At 37.9% G+C, this 27,982-nt stretch overlaps 1 protein-coding gene across 2 annotated transcripts; it reads left to right on the top strand.

Moving 5' to 3' along the window:
* On the top strand, positions 1-27,982 carry PGAM5 (PGAM family member 5, mitochondrial serine/threonine protein phosphatase). Of its 2 annotated transcripts, none has more exons than XM_053701897.1 (6): positions 1-198; positions 7,769-7,956; positions 10,742-10,867; positions 24,219-24,307; positions 24,426-24,556; positions 26,943-27,982. In XM_053701897.1, exons 1-6 carry the CDS (start codon positions 44-46, stop codon positions 27,091-27,093), a joined length of 840 nt encoding a protein of 279 aa, XP_053557872.1. In that variant the 5' UTR covers positions 1-43; the 3' UTR covers positions 27,094-27,982. The 2 variants fall into 2 exon arrangements, with proteins under 2 accessions (XP_053557872.1, XP_053557871.1); XM_053701896.1 differs by having other exon boundaries at positions 24,423-24,556.

Raw genomic sequence — 27,982 nt, 5'->3', positions numbered from 1 at the left:
TTAGTTCCTGCTTGTGTTTCTCTGCTGTGATAGTTCGTTGACCATGTATCTTCGCAGAGTTCTTCTAGCCGGGGGTTCTGCAGCTGCCGGGGCTCTTCTGGCAGCTGTAGCGGTAGGGAAAAGAAGTGGAGACTCAAACTCTGCTAACGGCTCCCAGGCTGCGGCGACGGCAGCGCGATGGGACCATAACTGGGACCGGTGAGGCTGAGCTTGCGCATAGTTTTTTTATTATAAGGAGGCACACAGCATCGGTTCAAAGGGATTATCGGCTATTTTAGGTTAAATCTTATTTTAGCGTATTCAATTATTTTCTCAGCCATACAACATTATTTAAGACATAAATAATTATGGTGGTTCTTATGGGAGCTACCAACAATACTACACCTTCCTTGTGTCCATTGACCAAAAAGGGGGCCTTAAAGGACAGTCAAGTATAAATTAAACGTTCATTATTCAGATAGGACTTTTAATTTGAATTGACTTTCCAATTTACTTTTATCATCAAATTTGCTTTATTCTCTTGGTATTCTTAGTTTAAACTAAACATAGGTAGGCTCATATGCTAATTTCTAAGCCTTTGAGGGCTGCCTCTTATCACATTCTTTTTAAATCTCTTTTCAACACAAAGAGACAGAAAGTACAGGTGGGCTATATAGATAACACTGTGTTCAGGCACATAAAGTTATTTAAGATCTAGCACAATACAATGCTAAATTTAAGACAATAGATACTAAACAGTAACAGTCATGTGATCAGGGGGCTGGAAGAAGGTTCCTAGATACAAGGTAATCACAAAGGTAAAAAGTACATTAATATAACTGTGTTGGTTATGCAAAATTGGGGAATGAGTAATAAAGGGATTATCTATCTTTTAAAACAATAACAATTCTATGGTTGACTGTCCCTTTAATTTAGAATGGTAAAATAAGATTTTATCCTATTTGTTTTATTTTTTTATATCAGTGTTCTCCCCAGGACCTTTTTAGCTGGTGCAGTACCCTGCTAAAATTTTAGCCAATATTAAGTTAAAATTAGAAATGTTAAATTTGTGCTTTGGATAGCAGAAAATGATATAATATTAGAAAAGTCTTACACTGCCCTCACCCTACTTAAAGTGATTGTAAATCCTAGCATTTGTGAAACGCTAGGATTTACAATTGGAACAAATGAAGGGGACTTTCATAAAGTATAAAATACTTCACGCTGAAAGCTTTATTTGTTGGACGTGTTCACCACACTGAGCTGCTCAAAACACTATTTTGCTGAGGTGACGTTTCCACCTCTTAGCAAACAGCCGCCGGATAGCCCGCACGGCTATTGGCTTAGAGGTGGAATTCTCCCTAAGAACAGAAAAGGCAGAGGGGAGTGAGAAAAGACAAAGGAACTAAGTAGAGGAATATGGGAGGGCATAAAAAGACATGGACCAGGTGGCTCAAGTAGGCTCCAATAGCGTGTTGTGCAGTAAAGCTTTATATCATAAGGGAATAGCTATATTCTCCAAGTAATGCAAGTTCTGATGTGTTACTATAGCACATATATGTATAGTGTGGAAATAATAGGGGATTTGTAGAAGATGGAGTCTTATTATATAAAAACAAAATGTGGCTTGTATTCGAATAGGGCTATTAAAGGTGGAAGGGTGAAGTTTTTACATAGAAGGGTGCTAAAAGTTTTCTCTATCAAGGTCCAAAGGGTGACTTTTAATATACTTCCACTAAATATGTGACATAGTGCCTATTTCATCCCAATCTCTCCAGCAGTCAGACATACTAGGATACCAGGATCTTTTTTTAAAGGGACACGTAAAGGTATAGTAAAGTCCAAATTAAAATTTGATTCGGATAGGTCATGTAATTTTAAACATCTCTCTATTTTACTTTTATCATCAAATTTGCCTTGTTCTCTTATTCTTAGTTGAAAGCTAAACCTAGGTAGGCTCATATGCTAATTTCTAAGCTCTTAAAGGCCGCCTCTCATCTGAATGCATTTGACAGATTTTCACAGCTAGAGGGCGTTAGTTCATGTGTTTCATATAGATAACACTGTGCCCATGTACGTGAAGTTATTTAAGAGACAGCACTAACTGCCTGAAATGCAAAAGATCTGAGATAAGAAGGCAGTCAGCAGAAGCTTACTTCCATCAGCAAAATGTGCAGTCTTTTTATATTTACACTTTTCGAGACACCAGCCCCAACTGAGCATGTGCAAGAATGAACAGAATATACACATATGCATTTGTGATTTTCTGATAGCTGCATGGTTCAGTGGGAGTGGAAATAGACATAACTGAAAATTGTCAGAAACAAAATCTATTACTTATTTGAAGGTCAGACTAAGTGCTATTGCATTGTCTTGTTATTATGCATGTGTTCATTATGCTAATCTACTACATTTACTGGTCCTTTAATGTGACATAAAACCAAAAATATTTTAATTTTTTTTATTATTCAGACATAGCATACTACTATAAAAAGTTTAAAATGTACTTCTATTATCAAATGTTCTTCATTCTCATTGTATCCTTTGTTGAAGAGATACCTAGGTGTGTCGCATGCACATACCTGGAGCACTCTTACAAATGTATTACATTCTTGCATGGTGGATTTGGTTTAAATTTGTTCGATTTAAATCGCTAGTCACTAAGGGGCCGAATTATCAAATGGCAGACAAACATGATAAAATCAAACACATCATGAGAAAAGTGCAATTAAGTCTTATTAACCCACACTGTCTGCATGTCTTCTCTAGTACGGCCACAAGCAAGAAAGTACTAATAATACTAGTTGCACAAAAACAAAAATATACAGTGAAAGTTAAACAATAAATAATGCCTGCATAGCTTCACAACTAAATAGGATAACTATTATAAACCATAGATTTTCAACCCCTTTGCTTAATGGAGGCGCCTTTTGCATACTCAAAAAATCTAGACTGTTTTAGGGGTTAGTATATAAAGACAACTTTATAGGAATAATATAAATAAATTAATAAATATTTAAATGTCCATTTGCTGCATAAGTAAAGTAGTAGCTGTTTAAAGGGACACTGAACCAAAAATTTTTCTTTCGTGATTCAGATAGAGCATGGAATTTTAGGCAACTTTCTAATTTACTCCTATTATCAAATTTTCTTCATTTTCTTGGTATCTTTATTTGAAATGCAAGAATGTAAGTTTAGATGCCGGCCCATTTTTGGTGAACAACCTGGGTTGTTCTTGCAGATTGGTGGATAAATTCATCCACCAATCAAAAACTGCTGTCCAGAGGTCTGAACCAAAAAAGGCTTAGATGGCTTTTTTTTTTCTTCAAATAAAGATAGCAAGAGAATGAAGAAAAATTAATAGGAGTAAATTAGAAAGTTGCTTAAAATTGCATACTCTATCTGAATCACGAAAGAAATAAAATTGGGTACAGTGTCCCTTTAAGTAGTTAGAATATTAAAGGCACATGAAACCCAAAATGTTTCTTTCATTATTCAAATATGTCATATTAAACAACTTTCAAATTTGCTTTTTTGTCTATTATTCTTCATTCTTTTGGTATCCTTTATCGAAAGAGGAGCAATGTACTACTGGGAGCTAGCTGAACACATTGCTAAAGTAATGACAACAGGCATATATTTGCAGCCACTAATCAGCAGCAAGCTCCCAGCTCCGGAGGCTACCATTTCAACAAAGGATACCCAAAGTATGAAGTAAATTAGATAATAGACGTAAATTGGAAAGTTTTTTTAAATTGTATGTTCTATCTTAATCATAAAAGCTTTTTTTTGGGGGGGGGGGATTCATGTCCATTTAAAGTGTTTTAAGTTTTAAAATACTATTAAAAACAGGGGCACTTTCATTCATCAAAGTTTAGAAGGCAGCTGTTTTGATTAAAAACTTACCTTTTGTTTTTTTCACAGCCAGAGCAGTTTCCCCCACCCTGAGATCCTCTCTTCACACGTCAGCAATGACTAATCCAGCTTCCTCCAATAACGGCATGGCCTCAGGCAATGACTACCCTGGGGGGAAAGCCGTGATTGGAGGAAGCTGGATTAGTCATTGATGACGTGTAAAGAGAGGATCTACGGGTGGGGGAAGCTGCTCTGGCTGTGCAAAGGCGAGAGGTAAGTTTTTATATATTAAACGGCTGCTTTGTAAACTTTGATGAATGAAAGTGTCCCTGTTTTTAATAGCATACTACTTGAAACGGCTTTCCTATATACTTCTATTAGCACATTTTCTTAATTATCTTGTTATCCTTTGTTGAAGGAGTAGCAATGCACTACTGGGAGCTAGCCAAGCACATCTGGTGGCCAGTGACATGAATCATATATGTGCAGTCACCAATCAGCAGCTAGCTCCCAGTGGTGTATTGCTGCTCCTAAACCAGGCTACGTATGCTTTTTAACAAAGCATATTAGATAATGGAAGAAATATGGAGAATTGGATGCTCTTTCTGAATTGCAAGAGAAAAAAAATTTGGTTTCATGACCCTTTAAGCTTGCCAGAATCTCTGTGTATATTGTAGCTACACAGAATCTGCTCAAGAAATGTATGTTAAATGGACACTGTAGTGTAAAACTTACATATTCTGTTTTGTTTGAACATTTTATAAAACTCTCATTTTCATAATTTGATGTTTACTTCAGTTTTTCAACATTTAAACCATTCCATAAAAACTCAGCTGTTCAGTGAAGCACTTAACCTATGAATTTTATTACAAGACAGGAGGCTTAGCCACTTTGCTACTGGGAATTTCAGAGAAAAACGTGCCAAAAATACTAGCATAGAGCTGCTGTTTTAGTTCATTTCTTGCTGTTTTAGTTCATTTCTTGACTTACTGTTCGTCATATAATAATAGTTTTCTAGGACTATACTTTATTTGGATAATTGGTAAAAAAAAAAAATACTGTTAAATCTGATTGTTACACAGAACTTAATACAGAATAATACAGTATATTGATATTTAATATTGTTTTAAGTCGGGATGCCCCGAAATTTGTTTGCAGAAATATTTTGGCTGAAAATGGCATTATTTTTTTTTTGTTCTTGGTAAAATTATTGTGTAGCATATTATTGTTTTAAGATATTGTTGTCCAATTTTAGTGTGTTGCTTTCAATAAAAGTGTGGTTATTTTATTTTATTGGCTTGCAGGTTTTCAATTCAGATTCATTCATAAAATAGTCTAATTATGCAAAAAAAAACTAAAAGAAAAATATTTTAAAATAATTTGGAAAAAAAGACATTTTCAGTTTCTGTGTCGGCTAAGTGCATCCTGGATTTTCGGATTCGGTTTCGGTCCAGAAGATCGTTGTTGGATCTTAGGGGACGGGCTGGAGTATATTTGTTGATGAGTGAGCACAGGTATGGGGGGGCTGCATTGGTAAGGGCTTTGTAGGTCAGAGTGAGAATTTTGAATTTAATTCTCTGTGAATGGGGAGCCAGTGAAGGGACTCACAGAGGGGTGCAGCGGATACAGAGCGTCGGGAGAGGTGGATTAGCCCAGCAGAGGCATTTAGGATAATTGAAGGGGGGAGAGAGGAAGGCCAGTTAGTAGGTTGTTACAGTAGTCAAGCTGGGAAATTACTAGGGAATGGATTAGCTGTTTAGTAGTTTCAGCACTCAGGACGAATTTTGGAGATATTGCTTTTGGAGATATTGCGTAGGTGGTTGCGACAGGATGAAGAGAGCGATTGGATGTGGGGTATGAAGGACAGATTGGAGTCAAGTGTAACTCCTAGGCAGCAAACTTACGGTGGTGGGGAGATAGTGGTGTCACCAACAGTGATAGTAAAGTTAGAAACTGGAGTAGAATTAGTTGGGGGGATTAGAAGAAGCTCAGTCTTGGACATGTTGATTTTTAAGTGTTGAGAATGCCAGATAAGCAGTCGCTGATGTGGGAAAGGACAGAAGGAGAGAGTGCAGGGGTGGATAGGTAGATCTGAGTATCATCAGCATAGAGGTGATTGTTGAAGCCATAGCTACTGAAAAGTTTACCCAGTGAGGAAGTATAAATAGAGAAGAGTAGAGGGCCTAGAACAGAGCCTTGAGGTATTCCAACAGACAGAGGCAATGGAGAGGAGGAGTCTCCAGCAAATGAGACAGAAAAGGACCTATTGGAGAGATAAGAGTGGATCCAGGAGAGGGCAATGTCACAGAGCCCAAGGGAGCTGAGAGTCTGTAGGAGGAGGGGATGGTCAACAGTGTCAAAGGCAGCATATATAAATATATAAATTCTTCAATTTTTTTTTTTTCCAAATATGTTTTTTGAGTGACGATTCAACAACAATTACAAACTGATATCCAATGGTTACAATAAACCTGATAAGAAATGTTCTTTAAAGAGTAATCAGCCTTGTCTCTAATACATAAGGTAATACAAAAACAAAGATTTATCTTGTGTTGTCAAAATGTCCCTCACCCCCCTTTTTTTTTCTTTTCTTTCAGTTTCTAGTTATTTTTTATTTTTAATGTAGTGTAGTTGTCCTCCCCTCCCGGGGATTGTTATTTAGGAGCCCCCATCCTAACCTTTTTCTGTAGTGCAGTGTGCCATCCCTCCCTCTCCCTTCAAAATATTTTTTTTTTCTGCAGTGTAGTGACCCTCCCTCTCCCTCCCTCCGCTGCTTGGCGGTCCACTTGCCTCCCGCCCAACACCTCCTGCAGGCACCAACAGAGATCGTTACTGACTGTCACTGTCTGTAATGATCTGGCAAGCTGCCTTAATATAGTAACGGTTACTGTATGAAGGCAAATGCCTGCAGCTTAGGAATAGCATCTCTCTGCTGTCACTTGACAACCGAGACTTCTGGAGCTTCCTGAAGCTGCAACATAGATCTATGGTATGCGGTACAATGGACTATGGACCGCATGACTTAGATCTATGTCATTTAGGTGCAAGGGGTTAAAGGGACATGAAACCCAAAACATTTCTTTAATGATTCAGATCATACAATTTAAAAATGTTTTCTGTTTACTTCTATTGTCAAATTTATTTTGTTTTCATGATATTCTTTGTTGAAGTGATTTTTAGGTGATTTTCATTATGTCTTAAAGGGACACTGAACCCAATTTTTTTTTTGTGATTCATATAGAGCATATAATTTTAAGCAACTTTCTAAATTACTCCTATGATCAAATTTTCTTCAGTCTCTTGGTACCTTTATTTGAAATGCAAGAATGTAAGTTTAGATGCCGGCCCATTTTTGGTGAACAACCTGGGTTGTCCTTGCTGATTGGTGGATAAATTCATCCACCAATAAAAACGTCCTGTCCACAGTCCAGAACCAAAAAAAATCTTAAATTCCAAAATTAATAATAGGAGTAAATTAGAAAGTTGCTGAAAATTGCATGCTCTCTGAATCACAAAATAAAAATTTGGGTTCAGTGTCCCTTTAACTAGGGCACATGTGAAATAATAATTTGAAGGGTGAGAGTAGGTTAGTAACCATGGTTACTGATCAGCTGATTATTACACCTGTGCTCTAGTTAAGATATAATGAATATCTGGCTTGTTAAGGGTCCTGAGGACTGGAGTTGAGAAACACTGATTTAAACTACAAATTTAAAGAGCCACCACATTAAATTAAACTTCATAACCACACTTGTGTGCAGTAGCTAGATCCTGCTGTTCACTGTCTACACAACCACTTCTGTCTCCTGTTCCCAAACAATCAAGACAATATGCTTGAATAACTCATTATTTTATATCTAGTCTTGTCACATCTTAAACTGGTGGTTATTACATCCAACATATTCACTTGTTTGGTTTCATTTATTTGTTTAAGTCGAGAGCCACTCTCACTTGTCAACCTACACAAAGTGACTAAAGCAAATGAAGAGACTGGGGAGGAGGAGCTACAGCTGCACGTGAACAAGCGCAAAGCAAGGGCCACTCGACACATCTTTCTCATTCGACACTCCCAGTATAACTTGGATGGCAAAACAGACTCCGAAAGAGTACTTACCTCACTTGGTTTGTATTTTATCATTTCTGCTACCAGTAAGAAATGTAACGTGTCACAAATAGTGTTGTATGCATCAATACATTAAAATGCTTTCCTTTAGGTTTAATCAGTTTCCTTCCCCAATATAGACTGTGTTTGGATAGAAACCACACACAAACAACACACCCCGAAGCTTGCTGGCATTGTCTTTATGCAAAACCAGAATTGTGTAAGGGTTAAGGGTAGATCGAGAAGTCCTAATCCTAACTGGGGTGCTCTGAGTTTTAAAGGTTCAGTAAACATCTTGAGATTTTTATAGAAATTGTTTAGTTATTCATACTGAAATCATTTTGCAATTTATTTTCATTATTTTGCCCCCTTTTTATTTAATTTTGCTCTGAAAATTGAGTAATTTCTTATCAGAACTTGAAATGCACCCTACTGACTTCTAGCTAACTCTGCTACATGTCTGCCCCTGATTGGCTTTATCAGATAACAACTGCAAAACAATGTACTTTATACTAACTTTATGACAGTCTAGCCTTATTGTCTTTGGAAAAATAATTGTAGTCAAAATTTGTTTTAAATATGTTAAGACTTTGCTGATATGTTATAGCAGCATAACAGAAATGTCTTGTAACTGTAAGATGTTTGTCTCTTTAGACAGCTTATGTTAACTTTTTCTTATTTATAGGACATTTTGTGTGAGCTGTTAAAAATGTATTAGAAAATAATGAAAAGTAAAAATTGTACAGTCACCAAATACTTCATTTAAAAAAAAAATCAACGGAATTGCATAAGAATATGGTTGATACATTAGGAGACTTGTCACTATTTTAGCCTGCAGTTTTAACCCCTTTGCTACCATGAATTTCAGAGATAGACTTGCCCAAAGTACTGGAGATTTTTTAGCAGCCAGTATGCAGGTAGTTTCTTTATTATTATTATTATTATTATTATTATTATTATTATTATTATTAATTTCCTGTATTGATCTCTCCTCACCCTACCACACTCCCTGACCCTCATTAATAGCTCTCTTCCCCGCCCCCCCCATTGCATCATCATATTTCTTACTGGCAATATGCCAGTGTGCAGTTTTGGGGAAAGGATTTTATTTGTTTTTTTATTTATCTTTTTTATTTTTTGGTAGTGTAGTGGAACCTTCCACCTCCCTATTCAAGCAATTTAACTGTAGGGCCCCATTGCCCCTCTATTTATCCCCTTTTTCGTAGTGTAGGGAACCATCCCTCACTCTCTCCTTCCAAAAATATTTCCATAGTGTAGGGAACCATCCCCTCCCTCTCCCCTCCTGTTATGAACTATCCACCTGCCTCCCTCTTTCCCTCCCAAATTTTCACGGCACCACCTTACGCAATACAGACAGTGGCACTGTCTGTATCGTGATCTATCTTCATATAGTAAGGGAGCACAATCAGCGCTATATGAAGGCAGATTCCTTCTGTCCCCAGTCTAAGCTGTCTGTGGGGGACTGCAGCCTGTGCCAAAGTGTTAGACGTAGGTACTATGACAACACATTATGCTGGGCAAAGTACTATGTGACATAGTACCTACATGCATTTGGGTTAAAAAGTGGTGTCAGGAATTAAGTCCAGCGATATTGAATTTTGTGGCACTATACAAAAAAAAATGATTATGATAATAATAATTTAAGCATGTGAAGAAATTGTGGAGAAAATTCATAACATGGTGTTGAGGGACTAAAGATTGAAAATATGCAAAATAGCCAGCTACAGGGGTGTCGTATAGCAAAGAGCAGTTGGTGTTAGTGGATGTTTTTAAACGTGAGAAAATTGTCAGTATGATAGGTACCCTGAATGTTGAGCACAGACCCAAGAGAAAATAATTCAGAGGAATCCTGAGGATTTGTATAGCAAATTTGTTACAATAGATGAGTCGTGGATGCACCACTTTAATCCTGAGACAAAAGCACAATTTCAGCAGTGGAAAAAACGTCTCTCCTCCACCTCAGAAATGTTGCATACAAGTAAGAGCTGGAAAGTTTAGCATCAGTGTTTTGGTTTGGAGAGATCATATCGGATGACTATTAAGCCAACTTGATTGGAAGATAGCACTAAACAGAGAGAAGAGAGCAACTTGAATCAGTGCATTTTCACAAAGGCAGTGCCTCCTTGCACAAGTTCTTTGTTACCATGGCTCCTAATGCTAAATTGGATTTGGATTTCTCACCTCCATATTAATCAAGCTTTGCCCTAAGTGACTAATACCTCTTCTCAAATTGTGAAGGATCTCTTGCAATAAGTTATGATATTTTTTTTATTCAGATAAGCAACTTTCTCGTTTACTCCTATTATCAATTTTTCTTCCTTCTTTTGGTAATCTTTATTTTAAAAAGCAGGAATGAAAGCTTTGGAACCGGCCTATTTTTGGTTCAGTATCTTGGATAGGGCTTGCTGATTGGTGGCTACATTTAGCCATCCAATCAGCAAGGGCAACCCAGGTTCTGAACCTAAAATGGGCCGGCTCCAAAGCTTTTATTGCTGCTTTTTAAAATAAAGATACAAAGAGAACATATAAAACTTGATAATAGGAGTAAATTAGAAAGTTGCTTAAAATTGCATGCTCTATCTGAATCATGAAAGAAAAAAATTTGGGGGTTTAGTGTCCCTCTAAGCAGAAGAAAAATTGCTTTAAAAAATATTTCATGGGCCTACGTGTTTTATTTCTATCATTGGATAAGGACATATTGATCTTATATTTTTTTCTGAAAAGTTTTCTCAAGTGTTAACTTTAATTTTAATCTTTTTTTTGTGTGACTCTTCCACACCATAGGCCGAGAGCAAGCAGAGTTTACAGGAAAGCGGCTGGCAAGTTTAGGACTAAAATATAACAAGATCATTCACTCCTCCATGACAAGAGCTGCTGAGACAACAAATATCATTAGCAAACACCTTCCAGGTGAGACCATACAACAACAGTATTATTTACCCTTGGCCTTTCTAAAAGTGTTTGCATTTTATGTATTTAAAATAATTTATGAAAAGACAAAATGAAGGACCAACACATCTAATTGTATACCTTGTATTTGCAATAGCAAGCGATTCATACACTTTTTGTTTAAAATGTGTTTTTATCCTAAGCTCTCTAGTAAGGCCAAAAAGCTAAATCTGTAACCTATGTTTTCAAAATGCCCAAAATTGCCTAAATCAGCTTTTTGATTTACAGCAGTTACAGTTAACAGATTTTTTTTTTTTAAATTGTGAAACTTAAAGTACAGTCTGCACCAGAATTTTTATTGTTTAAAAGATAGATAATCCCTTTATTACCCATTCCCCAGTTTTGCATAACCAACACAGTTATATTAATATGCTTTGTACCTCTGTGATTACCTTGTATCTAAGCCTTTGCCAACTGCCACCTTATTTCAGTTCTTTTGACACTTTCATTTTAGCCAATCAGTGCTGACACCTAGGTAACTCCACGGGCATGAGCACAATGTTATCTACAGTATATGTCATACATGAACTAACGCCCTCTAGTTGTAATTTTTTTAAAAAATGCATTCACATAATAGGCGTGTGTAGGGGGGGCGACGACAAAGAGATTGACCCCCTGTGATCACGGGAAATAAACATTTACAGCAATGGCTTCACTGACATAAGTTTAGTCATTTTAAACAGAAAATCAATGTTCTTATAAAGTCTGCTGCTTAACATTTGGGATATAGGGTACATGAGCAGCGTCTAATTCCTCGGCAGCATTTGAGCAAAAGCTTCAACATCTAAAGCAATAGTGTGGGCTACACTGTATGCTTTCATCAAGCAATTTGGCCCAGATGCCCAGGCCTCCTTACTGCAAGCTTTGGTCAAAGAAAACTGCATTTTGTGTTTGTTCTATGTAAGATTTTCTTGTACGTTTCCTGTATTGCCATTTAGTACATATCTGGCACTAATTTATTATTGTAATGGATTTCTATTGTGAGTGGAAAAAAAGGGGATATCCTTATTTAAAATGCAGTAAGTTTTAATTTGCATTCGTTGCAACAGAAATATTCACTGAAGCCTCCCTATTGGGTTTTGTACATTTCTTTCTAATGGTGGCGAGAATCCATGAAATTCCTTACTGTTGGGGATTCATCACCTGGCTACCAGGAGGAGGCAAAGACACCCTACAACAGAGTTTTAATAGCTCTCCTACTTCCCTGACCCTCCTAGTATTTTCTTTTCCTAGCTAGGAGGAAGGTGAAGCTATAGATGCTCAGGATTTTATTCAAAAATATTCCCACAATATAAATCTTCTCTCTGGAGTTGTGGTCACAAGCCTGCCGCAGATGTTGCTGGGATAGTTCCTTAAGTCTCCTGTGTAACCATGCTGATGTACTCCCTGAGTATAATCTCTACTGTTAGTTAAAGTGCAGGATGGGCTATCTGTTGTATCCTCAGGAATAGTTGTAAGAATTGTGGAGGTCACATTTGCTAGGTAAGTACCTGCATGTCTCACACAGCCCAAAGGGTGCAGCTACTCCATAGCCAGGTCACCGCAGCTTAGGTCTCACAGCATATTCTTATCTTACATAAACTGTTAGTACACATATAGATTTATTTAATTTTTCTATTTATTTTTAAGCTGTTTCATTTTATTGTCATAATGTATAATTTACTCAGTCCCAGAGGACTGTAATGTTGGTGGTCTGTTTTACTAGGATTTAGATAATGTTTGTTTCTGCGTACCGGCACCTTTAAGTGCTCAGGTTTACATTCAAGCATCCATTCTTAGGGCCCCTCGTTCTGTCAGGCAGCTGCAGGAGCGCTAAGAAGGTGCTGGGGATCCATTTTGTGGAAGAAGGAAAAAAAAGCAGAGCGCTATTGTCGTTTTTTTTTTTTTTTTACCCACAGAGGGGAGAGCGTTAATTGCCATTTCTTTCATGTAATTGGCAAGAGTCCATGAGCTAGTGACGTATGGGATATATATTCCTACCAGGAGGGGCAAAGTTTCCCAAACCTCAAAATGCCTATAAATACACCCCCACCACACCCACAATTCAGTTTTTACAAACTTTGCCTCCTATGGAGGTGGTGAAGTAAGTTTTTGTGCTAGATTTCTACGTTGATATGCGCTTCTCAGCATGCTGAAGCCCGGTTCCTCTCAGAGTGCAGTGAATGACAGAGGGATGTGAAGGGAGTATTACCTATTGAATGTAATGGTCATCATAACGGGGATCTATTTCATAGGTTCTCTGTTATTGGTCATAGAGATTCATCTCCTACCTCCCTTTTCAGATCGACGATATACTCTTATATACTATTACCTCTACTGATTCTCGTTTCAGTACTGGTTTGGCTATCTACTTTATGTAGATGAGTGTCTTCTTTTATTTATGACACTCTCAGCTATGGTTTGGCACTTTATATGTAAAGTTCTAAATATATGTTTTATACTTATATTTGCCATGATTCAGGTTAATCAGTATATTTCCTTCTTGCAGACTGTCAGTTTCATTTTTGGGAAATGTATATGAAAAAATTTATTTCTTACCTGAAATTTTTCAAATTGACTTTCTTTTCTAAATTGCGGGCTGTTAGGCTCGTGGGAGCACAAAATGCTATAATTTATTGCGTCTTTTTTGGCACAATACTTTTTTGGCGCGAGAATTACGTTTGTTGACGTTATGACGTCATTTCTGGCGTTAGTTGGCGCCGAGAGTTTTCACGTAGTTGAGTCATCTATGACGCTTGTGTTTGTTGCAGACTATTTTGGCGCCAAAAATAATAATAAAAAAAATATATATATTTGTCAGTTGTGGGCGTCATACTTGGCGCCAGATTTTTGACATTATTTAAGTCATTATTTCTTTTTGCTTCTGGTTTCCAGAGGCTTATTCTGTTTGCATTTTTTCCCATTCCTTAAATTGTCATAAGGAAATTGATAATTTTGCTTTATATCTTGTTTTTTCTATTACATATTGCAAGATGTCTCAATCTGACCCTGTCTCAGAATCTACTTCTGGAATGCTGCTGCCTGATGTCGGTTCTACCAAAGCTAAGTGCATTTGTTTTAAACTTGTGGTAACTGTTCCTCCGGCTGTAGTTTGTATTAGTTGTCATGATAAACTTTCAAAAGCAGACAATACTTCCATTAGTAGTAATCCATTACCTGTTGTTGTTCCTTCAACATCTAATGTTCAGGATATTCCTGTTAATGTGAGAGAATTTGTTTCTAATTCTATTCAGAAGGCCTTGTCTGTTATACCACCTTCTAATAAACGTAAGAGGTCTTTTAAAACTTCTCATAAATCAGATGAATTTTTAAATGACCGACAGCATTCTGATTTATCTATCTCTGATGAGGATCTATCTGGTTCAGAAGATTCTGCCTCAGATATTGACACTGACAAAACTTCATATTTATTTAAAGTGGAGTATATTCGTTCTTTATTAAAAGAGGTGTTGATTGCATTAGATATGGAGGAGACTAGTCCTCTTGATATTAAAACCAGTAAACGTTTAAATTCGGTTTTTAATCCTCATGTAGTTATTCCAGAGGTTTTTCCAGTTCCTGATGCTGATTCGGATGTAATTTCTAGGGAATGGAATAGTCTGGGTACTTCATTTACTCCTTCAAGATTTAAGAAACTGTACCCTTTGCCGACTGATAGATTGGAGTTTTGGGAAAAGATCCGCAAAGTTGATGGGGCTATCTCTACTCTTGCAAAGCGTACTACTATTCCTACGGCAGATAGTACTTCTTTTAAAGATCCTTTTAGATAGGAAGCTTGAATCTTATCTAAGGAAGGCTTATTTATGTTCAGGTCATCTTCTTAGGCCTGCTATTTCTTTGGCTGATGTTGCTGCGGCAACCAAACCAAAACGAACACCGGATATGGTAAAAGCGTTTCTTTATTCTCCATAAAATATCGACATCAGGCATTTAAAAACAAAAAGCACGGTACAAGGGTAGACTCAGTCTGATGTTGCTGCGGCTTCAACTTTTTGGTTGGAAACTTTAGCGCAACAAGTACCAGATCCTAATGTGTATAGCATTGTTAAGCTAATTCAACATGCTAATAATTTAATTTGTGATGCCATTTTTTATATCATTAGAATTGATGTCAGGTATATGTCTTTAGCTATTTTAGCTAGAAGAGCTTTATGGAATGCGTATATGACTTCTAAGTCAACGTTGCTATCTCTTTCTTTCCAAGGTAATAAATTATTTGGTTCTCAGTTGGATTCTATTATTTCAACTGTCACTGGGGGGAAGGGAGCCTTTTTGCCTCAGGATAAAAAAATCTAAGGGTAAATTTAGGGCTGCTAACCGTTTTTGTTCCTTTCGTCAGAATAAAGAACAGAAACCTGACCCTTCCCCTAAAGGAACGGTTTCCAATTGGAAGCCTTCTCCAGTCTGGAATAAATCCAAGCCTTTTAGAAAATCAAAATCAGCCCCCAAGTCCGCATGAAGGTGCGGCCCTCATTCCAGCGCAGCTGGTAGGGGGCAGACTAAGATTTTTCAAAGATGTTTGGATCAATTCAATCCAAAATCATTGGATCCAGAACATTGTTTCTCAAGGGTACAGAATAGGTTTCAAGGTAAGACCGCCTGTGAGAAGTTTTTCACTCACGCATTCCAGTGAACCCAGTAAAGGCTCAGGCTTTCCTGAAGTGTGTTTCAGACCTGGGGTTATCCGGGGTAATTGTGCCAGTTCCCTTTCCGGAACGGGGTCTGGGGTTTTATTCAAATCTGTTCATTGTTCCAAAGAAAGAAAATTCTTTCAGACCAATTATGGATCTAAAAATTTTGAATCATTATGTAAGAATACCAACATTCAAAATGGTGACTAAGGACTATTCTGCCTTTTCTTCAGCAAGGTGCAAAATATTTCCACAATAGACTTACAGGATGCATATCTTCATATTCCGATTCATCCAGATCACTATCAGTTCCTGAGATTCTCTTTTCTAGACAAGCATTACCAATGTGTTGCTCTTCCTTCTGTCCTAGCAACAGCTCCAAGGATCTTTTCAAAGGTTTTCGGTGCCCTACTCTCTGTAATCAGAGAGCGGGGTATTGCGGTGTTTCCTTATTTGAACGATATCTTGGTACTTGCTCAGTCTTTACATTCTGCAGAATCTCACACGAATCAACTAGTGTTGTTTCTTCAAAGACATGGTTGGAGGATCAATTTACCAAAAAGTTCCTTGATTCCTCAGACAAGGGTAACCTTTTTAGGATTCCAAATAGATTCAGTATCCATGACTTTGTCTCTAACAGACAAAAGACGTCTGAAATTGGTTTCAGCTTGTCGGAACCTTCAGTAGCTATGTACATGGAGGTTTTAGGTCTCATGACTGCAGCATCGGACGCGATCCCCTTTGCTCGTTTTCACATGAGACCTCTTCAGCTTTGTATTCTGAGCTAATGGTGCAGGGATTATACAAAGATATCACAATTAATATCCTTAAATCCCAATGTTCGACTATCTCTGACTTGGTGGTTAGATCACCATCGTTTAGTTCAGGGGGCCTCTTTTGTTCGTCCAACCTGGACTGTGATTACAACAGATGCAAGTCTTTCAGGTTGGGGAGCTGTCTGGGGATCTCTGACAGCGCAGGGGGTTTGGAAATCTCAAGAGGCGAGATTACCAATCAATATTTTGGAACTCCGTGCGATTCTCAGAGCTCTTCAGTTTTGGCCTCTTCTGAAGAGAGACCCGTTTATTTGTTTTCAGACAGACAATGTCACAACCGTGGCGTATGTCAATCATCAAGGTGGGACTCGCAGTCCTCAGGCTATGAAAGAAGTATCTTGGATACTTGCATGGGTGGAATCCAGCTCCTGTCTAATCTCTGCGGTCCATATCCCAGGTATAGACAATTGGGAAGCGGATTATCTCCGTTGCCAGACTTTACATCCGGGAGAATGGTCTCTTCACCCAGATGTGTTTCTTCAGATTGTTGAGATGTGGGGTCTTCCAGAAATAGATCTGATGGCTTCTCATCTAAACAGGAAACTTCCCAGGTATCTGTCCAGGTCCAGGGATCCTTAGGCGGAAGCAGTGGATGCGTTGTCACTTCCTTGGAATTATCAACCTGCTTATGTCTTTCCGCCTCTAGTTCTTCTTCCAAGAGTGATTTCCAAAATCATAATGGAGCGTTCATTTGTACTGCTGGTGGCTCCAGCATGGCCACACAGGTTTTGGTATGCGGATCTTGTTCAGATGTCCAGTTGCCAACCTTGGCCACTTCCGTTAAGGCCAGACCTTCTATCTCAAGGTCCATTTTTCCATCAGGATCTCAAATCATTAAATTTGAAGGTATGGAGATTGAACGCCTAGTGCTTAGTCATAGAGGTTTCTCTGACTCAGTGATTAATACTATGTTGCAGGCTCGCAAATCTGTGTCTAGAAAGATTTATTACCGAGTTTGGAAGACTTACATTTCATGGTGTTCTTCTCATAAATTCTCTTGGCATTCTTTTAGAATTCCTAGAATTTTACAGTTTCTTCAGGATGGTTTGGATAAGGGTTTGTCTGCAAGTTCCTTGAAAGGACAAATCTCTGCTCTTTATGTTCTGTTTCACAGAAAAATTGCTAATCTTCCTGATATTCATTGTTCTGTACAGGCTTTGGTTCGTATCAAGCCTGTCATTAAGCCGATTTCTCCTCCTTGGAGTCTTAATTTGGTTTTGAGGGCTTTACAGGCTCCTCCATTTGAGCCTATGCATTCTCTGGACATTAAATTACTTTCTTGGAAAGTATTGTTCCTTTTGGCCATCTCTTCTGCTAGAAGAGTTTCTGAATTATCTGCTCTTTCTTGTGAGTCTCCTTTTCTGATTTTTCATCAGGATAAGGCGGTTTTGCGGACTTCATTTAAATTTTTACCTAAAGTTGTGAATTCCAACAACATTAGTAGAGAAATTGTTGTCCCTTCGTTGTGTCCTAAGAATTCTTTGGATGTGGTAAGAGCTTTGAAATATTATGTTGAAGCTACTAAAGATTTCAGAAAGACTTCTAGTCTATTTATTATCTTTTCTGGTTCTAGGAAAGGTCAGAAGGCTTCTGCCATTTCTTTGGTTAAAGCTTTTGATTCATCATGCTTATTTGGAGTCGGGTAAATCCCCGCCTCAGAGGATTACGGCTTATTCTACTAGGTCAGTTTCTACTTCCTGGGCTTTTAAGAATGAAGCTTCTGTTGATCAGATTTGCAAAGCAGCAACTTGGTCTTCTTTGCATACTTTTACTAAATTCTACCATTTTGATGTTTTCTCTTCTTCAGAAGCAGTTTTTGGTAGAAAAGTACTTCAGGCAGCTGTTTCAGTTTGATTCTTCTGATTATAATTTCAGTTTTTTTTCATTATAAAGATTAAAACTTTTTGATTTGGGTTGTGGATTCTTTTTTCAGCGGAATTGGCTGTCTTTATTTTTATCCCTCCCTCTCTAGTGACTCTTGCGTGGAGTTCCACATCTTGGGTATTTGCTATCCCATACGTCACTAGCTCATGGACTCTTGCCAATTACATGAAAGAAAACATAATTTATGTAAGAATTTACCTGATAAATTAATTTCTTTCATATTGGCAAGAGTCCATGAGGCCCACCCTTTTTGTGGTGGTTATGATTTTTTTGTATAAAGCACAATTATTCCAATTCCTTGTTGATGCTTTCGCTCCTTTCTTATCACCCCACTTCTTGGCTATTCGTTAAACTGAATTGTGGGTGTGGTGGGGGGTGTATTTATAGGCATTTTGAGGTTTGGGAAACTGCCCCTCCTGGTAGGAATGTATATCCCATACGTCACTAGCTCATGGACTCTTGCCAATATGAAAGAAATGAATTTATCAGGTAAATTCTTACATAAATTATGTTTTTGCGGCGGTTGTCATTTTGGCACGCTCTCCGCTTTCCCTGATATTGAGGCCTCTGTGCACTACTGGAGAAATGCCTCGCCATTCCGGAGCCGCATTGTAGTGGGTAAGACTCTATTCTAAGAGCATTAGGAGGCTCAGTCAAAGAGAAAAGGTGCAACTGTTGTATTTATGGGGACTTAAATTATTGCAAGTCAACATAAACTCATGCAGTTATTAGTCCCTAGTGTCCAACGTTGTCACTTTTTTATTTTTAAATGGATTGAATTGCTTGATTTTACTATGCTAGACACTGAAAGCAATTACTAAGCACACTATAGTCACACTACAGTGAGCATAGCTAAACGGATGTACAATAATGCAACAACGCAGAGAAAATGTTAATATAAGTTACACCCTATTGTATCAGCATTTTGATGCAATATGCCACATGGCTAGAATTTAGATATGCTTCTATTTAATTTTCTGTTATTTAAATGTATTTAAATGTCACCACAGACCAGGAAGTTAAACATTTTATTTATTCCAAAGAATCTGTACAGAACACTGTATGACAGATATTTGTTTACACACTTTTCTGCTGAGTATCTGCTGACATTTGCAATTTCCACTGTAATCAGTTTTTCTTATGTCAGTGCCTGTATTACACAAACCTAGACACATTTATTAATGTCTAACTTTTTAGTCAGTATGTGTCCAATTAGGCTTATTGGGGAAACATTACTAGCCCATAGTTCAGATTGTGATTGGCGTCACAATAAAAGGGAATCGCCTACATGCAGTATTTCCTTATACTGTCAAGGGCTACCTATTCACTTTATTAATTATTTTTTATCAACATGTTGTTTTCATCATCCTAATGTTTTTTTTTACATTAGAGCAGAAAGGAAGTGGTTCTGCTGGGTTTAGATCCTTATAGAAAGCAGACTACTGGCTCAGGTGTTGCACTTTGCTCACTCTCCCTCCTCCTGCTAAAGCTTGCAGCACTTACTTAATCTCTGTCTTACAGTCAGATGAGTTTGTCTTTTTATGTATACTCTATACAGGGTGGTGTTACTGATATTCCCCCAACCCTATCAATCACTTCAACATAGTATTGTCTTTGTCGCCGCATTAAAGTGCACATAACACATTCATCCTTATTCCTCTACTCAGGGTGAGGTTGCTGTGCCTAGAGTTCAAGCCAGTTCATATAGCTGACTCAGGTGGTTCTTTCCTCTCTCTGTCTTTTGAGATCTTTTGAGTTAGAGTTCAGATCAGAAAGCAGACAAGATTATTTTTCTGTTTTAGCTAGAACGTATGTTCTTTATTTAGTGTAGTATTGCATCCTAAACCTATAGAGCATAATTTTGCAAAACATCTAGAGATTATTTGCACATCATCTCTGGGTCTGTGTCATCATATTGGTCACAGTAATGAGGTCAAGGAATGTGACATGCCTGGAATTCTGTTTCCTCAATCTACTGAATTTCAGGGTTATTCATGTTCCAGATTTTCCCTTAGAGTTCTGTGAATTCTTTCTAAGTGCATGGACACATCTCTCCTTTGGTGAGAAGAACCTCACTTCCTTTGAGAGCAAACAGTCTTTCAGAGAGTCTAAAGAGGCACTAGGTCATTCCTAAATTAAGGCATGTCACTTTTTTCCTAAACATCTCCTTTGGTTGCTAGAGCAGTTTTTTTTTGTTGGATCCTGGCTTGGATTCTTTATTTAATTTAAGGTCACGAATGGCAAGAGAGCCTTCTTACCTCAGGAAAATAAAAGGTCTAAAGCTAAGAGTATGCCATCGCTTGGCTTTGCCCTGTCTGACAATCCAGGAATCATATACTTTTGGTATATGTCATTTCAGCACAATCCATTCCATTCAGGGTTTGGAGGAAATGGGAGTGCTTGTTTTTTGTTCCAATTCCACTGTACTTGCAGTCCTAGTGAAGGAGTGATCATTCAGACCCATTCTGGATCTGCTGTCCTTACACAAGTTTTAGAGAATTCTCTATTTTAAATTGGACCTTGTCAAATCTCTCAGCTATAGTCTGCTTGGCTGCACATCTCCAGGAACATCACGGTTTCCTTTGTTTTATGATTCTGGACAGATCTTATCCATTTTTAATTTTTCTTTGTAGTTTTACAAGGTCCTGGACACTACTCTGTCAGTCGTCAAGGTTCAGGAAAGCTGTGACTTCCTACTTAGATGATGTTTTGATTTAAATTTAATTTTTACTTGTTTTTGACCATTTATACTGCACAGCTACTCTCATTCTTTGCAGTCAAAGTTGGAGGTTCAACATTGCAAACGTCGACCCCACTTACAATGGTTTTGTTGCACGGAGTGATCATAGAATTTGCAGTTCCAGTCTCAGGTTGTTGTGGCTCAATGTATGGAGATAGGGGGTCTTATGATGACAGCATTGTTCGCCATTCCATTGAAGGCTTCATTTGTGTCCATTTCAGCTATGCATGCTAGGCTGGGAATGGAGACTTTACCAACCTGTCTCAGTTTATCCATCTGGATCCTTCAGTCAGCAGATTGTATTTCTTGGTGGATATTCCCCATTTTAGTTTCTTGAGGGAATAATCCTTTTTTTTTTTTTTTTTTTCTGTCTGTCATGGGAATTATCTTCCGAGGACGCCATCTTTGTGATCTTCAAAGATCTTCAGGAGTGGCTTATCCATTGGACTACAGCAGAAAGTTCACGTCCACAGCACTGTGTATCCAAAAACTTTTAATGAAGCATAAAGACAAGTTTAAAAATGTGACGTTTCGGGCTCACAAGACCTTAATCATGCAAGTTCATAGGTACACCTGTGCTACCTTTTTAAAGGCTGAATTAACCAATCAACATGCACAGAGATTTAACTATGTATACACCACCTAGTGGACAGTTGCAACATTTTGAAATGTGTATATATATTTTTTTTAAATTTCTTTTTGTAATAAGTTCTAATTAATAGAAATGTTTTTTCCTTAATGATTATTCATTGCTTTTTTTGTTATGTATTTCTATCAAGATTGGTATTTACATATGCTGTCTCTGTCTTTAGAAAAATAATAAGAAAATAAGTATTTTTTAATAGGGTACGTTTAATGTTGCGACTGTCAACTAGGTGGTGATATATATACATAGTTAACACATATATGGCGTATACATAGTTACATTTCTGTGCATGTTGATTCAGCCTTTAAAGGTAGCACATGTGTACCTATGAACCTTGCATGATTAAGGGCTTGGGAACCCGAAACATCGCATTTTTGTACTTGTTTGTATGCTTCATTAAAAGTTTTTGGATACACAGTGCTGTGGAGGTGAACTTTCTGCTGTATTACTTTGGGGCCTAGGCCGTGGCCTCCTGTCCAGTGTGCACTACCCAGAGGGTCATTTCAGGTGCTGAGCTATGTTTGTTTCTCTTAACCATTGGACTGTTATTTACTTTCTTTTCAGTCCGTCAATTGTAAAGAGTAGCCATATATCAATTATCAGGGTGGTACTTACTGCGCTCTAGTGATGTCAGTAGTTTCTAGCATTCTGAATAGGACAGAAGCTCGTCACTGTACCATTCCGGCAATTCTCATTCCTGTTATCTTTGGGGAAAGAGATTATCTGAGTGGTCAGGTTTTACACTTGAGACTGGTCATTCATTCAGAACATTTTTGACCAATAGGTGGGACATTGGGGTCTTCTCAGTAATTGTCTTGTTGGCTTTTCGGTCTGAATCATAGACTTGAGGTTCCTCAAGTGGGATTGATAGGGGATATTGTTTATCTGTGTTTTGTTTTTTTCCCCAACAGTTCCTTTATTTCCGTGGGTTGTTCAGATCTCTTAGGATCGAATTTCAACAATTTTTAATAGCTCCTGATGGGTCTTCCACAAATTATATACTGATCTGGTTCAGATGTTCAGTCCTTCCTTTTTTTTTTTTTTTTTTTTTTTTGTGGCATCTTCAACTCCCGATCTCATCTTAGTTTTTATCCAAAGAGGTCTCGGACTTTGTAGAGGACCTTTTTGATTCTGGTATGCCAACCAGTCATTAACAATTTCCACAAGGTGTGGAAAGTGTTCTTTCCTTGGGTTTCAGTTCGGGGTTCTACATAGCCTTCTGTTCAGCTTCCCAAGTATTACAATTCCTGGTGAGACAGAGGTTTGTTTGACCAGCAATTTGGCGGGTCACTTCTGTGTTTCCTATTTTATTACACAGAAAGCTTGCTAGTCTGCCAGACATTTCTGTGTTTATTTGTACTTGGGTTAGACTCAGACCAGGTATCAAGCCTATATTTTCTCTCTGGGAAATTGAGATTGGTTCTTATGGTTTTTGTCATTTTCTCCCTGTTGAACCTCTGACTTTTTTCGGTCCTATAGTGGGTTTCTGGGAAGGTTATGCTTTCTGTTAGCCATGATATCGGTTAGGTCCATCTCTGAAATATCGGTTCCTACTTGTGATCCCTTGTACCAGGTGTTTTTTCTCAGGCCATAGCCTTTTCAAAGCATACTAATCAGGACATCTAGTGTTTTTCCTTATGTTCTAATCACAAATCTTTGAGAGAGGGAGATTATGACACCATCTTGATGTAGTCATGGTTTAAGGTGTTATCTTCAGGATCCTGAGTTTTTTTAGTCAGTAGAGCACATTTGCAAGGCTGCAATTTGGTCGTCTTTGCACACTTTCATTATGTTTATCATTTGATGTATTTGCCTCAACTGATGCAGCTTTTGGCAGGGAGGTTTTGTTCAGGTTGTGGTTCCTGGTAAATAGGTACTTGCCGCTTTCTTTTTGTCACACACATTTTTTCTGGGACTCCACAACTTGGGTATTAGTTCCCAACATTAAGGAATTTTGTGAACTCTCACCACCATTAGAAAGAAAACATAATTTATGCTTACCTGATAAATATTTCTTTCTTGGTGGTTAGAATCCACAAACCTGCATTTTTCTTAGTGGCGTCAGTTTCTAGTTTGCACCTCTTTACCCTACTATCCTTCTTACTTCTCCTATTCTTGGCTATACAAAATACTGGGAGGGTCAGGGAAGTTGGAGGGATATTAAAACTCTGTTGTAGGGTGTCTGCCGCCTCCTGGTAGCCAGCTAATGAATTCCAAACCATAAGAAATTTTGTGGACTCTCACCAACAAGAAATACATTTATCAGGTAAGGTATTTATGTACACACCTTGATTGCTTGCATGTCAAATTCTGCAAAAGGGACAGGATGGGCCTTATAAAGCTACTGAGCATGTTATCCTTTGAACATGGAAGGTAGTCCTGATCTTTTTGGTGAATGTTTTTACTCTATTGAGTTGAGCAGTGAAATTTTGCAGATAAACTGGTTTTGATTTAGATGACTATATGTATGTTTATGTATATTTATTCCTTTAATGTTGATAATGAAGGTTGTGGATGCCACTGGAGTATGGTCAGAGATATTTCAGGGATTTTTAAACCTACCTCAATTTTACAGGTGTAGAACAAACAAGTTGTGATTTGCTAAGGGAAGGAGCCCCTATCCGACCAGAGCCCCCTGTATCTCACTGGAAACCAGATGTAGTGGTAAGGTCTCCTCATTACAGCCTGTATTTAGATGTATGCTCATTCGTGGTGCAGCAGTGTAATTGTGAGTTAGTAAAGATAAGCAGTTTTTGTTGTCTCGTGCATCTGCTTTCAGCAGTATTATGAAGATGGCGCTCGAATCGAGGCTGCTTTCAGGCAATTAATTCATCGTGCTGACCCCAAACAGGAAGAGGACAGCTATGAGATTGTAATCTGTCACGCCAATGTCATTCGTTATATTGTATGCAGGTTAGTATTCTAAATTTACCTTCTACATCTATTAATGATAACACCACCTCTTAGTTTAATTTTCCTGCTCATCTATGACTGTCAAACTACCCCCCACACTTTTTATTTTATATTAAATAAATGTAATTTAAGATATGTGGTATTTATCTCTCCTTAGACATTTTAATTTATTTTTTCATTCTAATGAACAGCACAAGCAACGTTTGATGTAATTTTTAAATGCACTCGAACACTGCCTTTTAACTGTTCCATTGCTTTGCATCATGTTTCATAAAGCAAAGATTTATTATTTAAGAATACAGGAAAAAAGGTCCTAATATGCAGAGGTGTCACTGAAATGATCAACCACTGGTATTTCCAAGATTAAATCATATAATTAACTTCCCTGTTAAACACTTCTGTTTTGCAAACAAAATATATAGAATGTTGTGACGGACTCTGGATACCCCGACTGGGTATCCCCGCCAAAAAGTCCTTCAACCCTGGAATCTGTAGCTGCAGTGCTGGAAAGTGATTTTAGCCAGTAGCCCACCCTAATAACCAGACAAGACCAGTATTAAAGTGAAACAAAAACGGATTTATTCACACAAAACTCACTCAATATTTATACACAATTGCCATCTAATAAGAGCTAATCCCATTAGGAGAACAATACCCCCCTCCAGGCAGTCTGGCTCCTTCATAGAGGCCATAGGAACATAGAGATCCCCGCAATGGAAAGGTTGTTGTTTCGGGTGAACCTGAGGGAGCAACGGCTATTCCAGGGTTTCATTGGAGAGTTCATGGTCCCCAGATGTCACAGTCCAAAAAGCGACATGATCCGTTACTGGAGCGATAGCCTGGGAAAGGAACTCAGGAACAGTCCAAAGTGGGGGTGTCAAAAACCCCAGGTTCCTGAGTGAGCTCCCTCTTAGAACTCACCCTAACCCATGCCTATCAACTGTATGTAAGGACTCAAAAGAGTGGAGCTCTGGAGCAAGGGGCTTTCGGAGCAAACTAGGTCAAACTCCAGCAGGAATCTCTGGTGACACGGCCAGGTGGAAAGAGGGTAAAGTGGGGTAGCGATCAGCTCTTTCAGGGCAAAGTTCAGTTACTGTAACAAACAAGGGGAACTGGGGGAAAACATAATAATCCAACTGGTGAAGGGATTGTCCTTGCAGCCTGGTATCCATAACCGTCACAACCCCTGATGGCAGGGCGGAAGGGAAAGGGAAGGACTGGCGGCACAGCATGCCCAGAGTTAGATCACCGGATCAACCCTCTAGGCTGGTATAGGCCGCTGGTCCGTGACAAATGTCAATACATAAAAACAGAGCATTTATAATATTTCTTCTCAATATAAGCCCCTCTTCTGTTAAAACTGTGTGCTGTCCCAGAAATGTGAGCATGTTGTGGATTTGATTTAAATCTAATCAATTTAAGACACTAGTCACTAAGACTTGTGTGATTCAGATAGAGCATACATTTTTAAACAACTTTACAATTTACCTCTTATAAATTTTGCTTCATTCTTTTGGTATCCTTTTATTAAAGGAGAAGCAATGCACTACTGGGAGTTAGCTGAACACACCAGTAAGCCAATGACATATACTGTGCATTATTGCACATGCTTAGTAGGATCTAGTGCCTTAGAAAGTGTGAATTTAAAAAGATTGTGCACATTTTAATAAATTAAGTCAATTGGATTTTTTCTAAACTACATGTTGTTTCTCTGCAAATCTATGTACACACAATTAATTAAAAACTTTCACGGTTTAGAAAGAATGGTTTTGAGGTCTTTTTCTCAATTCTGTACAGTATGTTCATTTTATAATATTTGTGCTGTGAGGAAGAGTCGCGTTATCTGCAGACACAAATTCCCTCAGTTTTGAGAACTACGAAACCAAGCATCTGTGATATCTTCTAGATATATAAAAAAAATGCCCAACAAACCTCTGTGAGAGCATTCCACTGTGAATAGATTAATGGAACCCATTTACCAAAAAATGTAAACATTGCAGCCATCAATATACAACCTCATGCTACGTAATTAAAAACGAATCCTTATAACAGGACGAATAACCTTTAGGATTTTAATTCATCTTAAATGCAATTCTTTAAATAGATTTTTCCTAAAAATTAAAAAAAAAAATGATTTTAGATTTAAAAAAAAAAAAAAAAAAGTTATTTTTATCCATGTGTGAACACATAGTGAAAACACAGAGTAGGTAATGGTTACGTCATTACATTTTATTCCTTTTGTTCTGTTGGTATAAAGCAGAGCTTTGATGAGCAACAAACTTGTGAATATCATCATATAAATGACAACAGTGTAATAGGACACCTTCTGTATATTGTATCCCTATTGCCAATATTGTGACTGATCATGGTCTTTTTCCTTCTACAGAGCACTGCAGTTCCCCCCTGAAGGTTGGCTCCGCATGTCTCTTAACAACGGCAGCATCAGTCACTTGGTTATCCGTCCAAATGGAAATGTTTCCTTAAGGGCACTTGGGGACTCCGGATTTATGCCTCCAGAGAAAGTTACCCGGACTTGATTGGTAGCTGTTAATTACCATCCTAAAGCGCTGTCACTGTCTGCCCTGTTGGCGCTTTGTACCAGCACCCTACGCTCTCTTTACCTAGGGCTGGGATGGGTTCACATCCCATAGCAGTGACTACAGGCTGATTTGTTCTAGAGAACATACTTGTGCTACAAATAAAGAGAATGGTTTCTCAGGCAGCCTAGGAGACATAAAGCACATGCAGGCAGTTCCCAAGTGGCATTACTCATTACAGTATTACTGTTATGATTGTTATTTTTATAGGGTTGCTATCACAAATTTAGGGGTTAGATGGCACAATAGCTAATCTGCACAGGGAATTTATTTGTTGAAGGGCTCATCAACAAATAGTATAGCACAAGGTGACCTAAAAGCCATTTCAGTAAGCACAGTAAAGATGAGTAATGTATTCAGTGTGTAGATTTACCAACATATGCAAGCAAAATAAAACGTGACAAAGGGAGTGTTTTTAATCTTTGAACAAAGCTATTTTCAAGTGACATTTTAAGAAAATGTAACTGTCAATTGTATTAATCTTAATATTCAGGGATATTTTATTTGTACTAGTGCATTTTGTACCTTCACTTTTCTTAACTGTTTTTTTTTTTTTTGTCATATGATATATTCTGGAATATTGCTTGATCACTCATTTTGTTTTTCTGCTGCACGTGTCCTTTACGCAGCTAATTCACACAATTGATAAGTAAGCCCTTTGACTTTGATGCATCATTTTGCAACTGAATATGGGACGTCCTATTAAGCAGCTAAACCCCAGTCATGTTTTTTCATTTAAATGGTTTTTTACACCCCGTGTTCTGTAGTTTTTCACTAGATACTTTGTTGATTAAAATAATGGATATAAAATAAAAAAATTCTTTCCTGA

This window comes from Bombina bombina, chromosome 2 (genome assembly GCF_027579735.1).
Source record: "Bombina bombina isolate aBomBom1 chromosome 2, aBomBom1.pri, whole genome shotgun sequence".
Lineage (NCBI taxonomy): Eukaryota > Metazoa > Chordata > Amphibia > Anura > Bombinatoridae > Bombina > Bombina bombina.
This window is presented reverse-complemented; position numbering and strand designations above follow the sequence as displayed.

What these genes read in the sequence shown, in the direction of transcription:
- PGAM5 (XM_053701896.1), top strand. Translation starts at nt 44, where the DNA reads ATGTATCTTCGCAGAGTTCTTCTAGCCGGGGGTTCTGCAGCTGCCGGG. An exon ending in TGGGACCATAACTGGGACCG is followed by an intron (nt 199 to 7,768) that starts GTGAGGCTGAGC and finishes TATTTGTTTAAG; the next exon opens with TCGAGAGCCACTCTCACTTG. An exon ending in ATTCGTTATATTGTATGCAG is followed by an intron (nt 24,557 to 26,942) that starts GTTAGTATTCTA and finishes TTCCTTCTACAG; the next exon opens with AGCACTGCAGTTCCCCCCTG.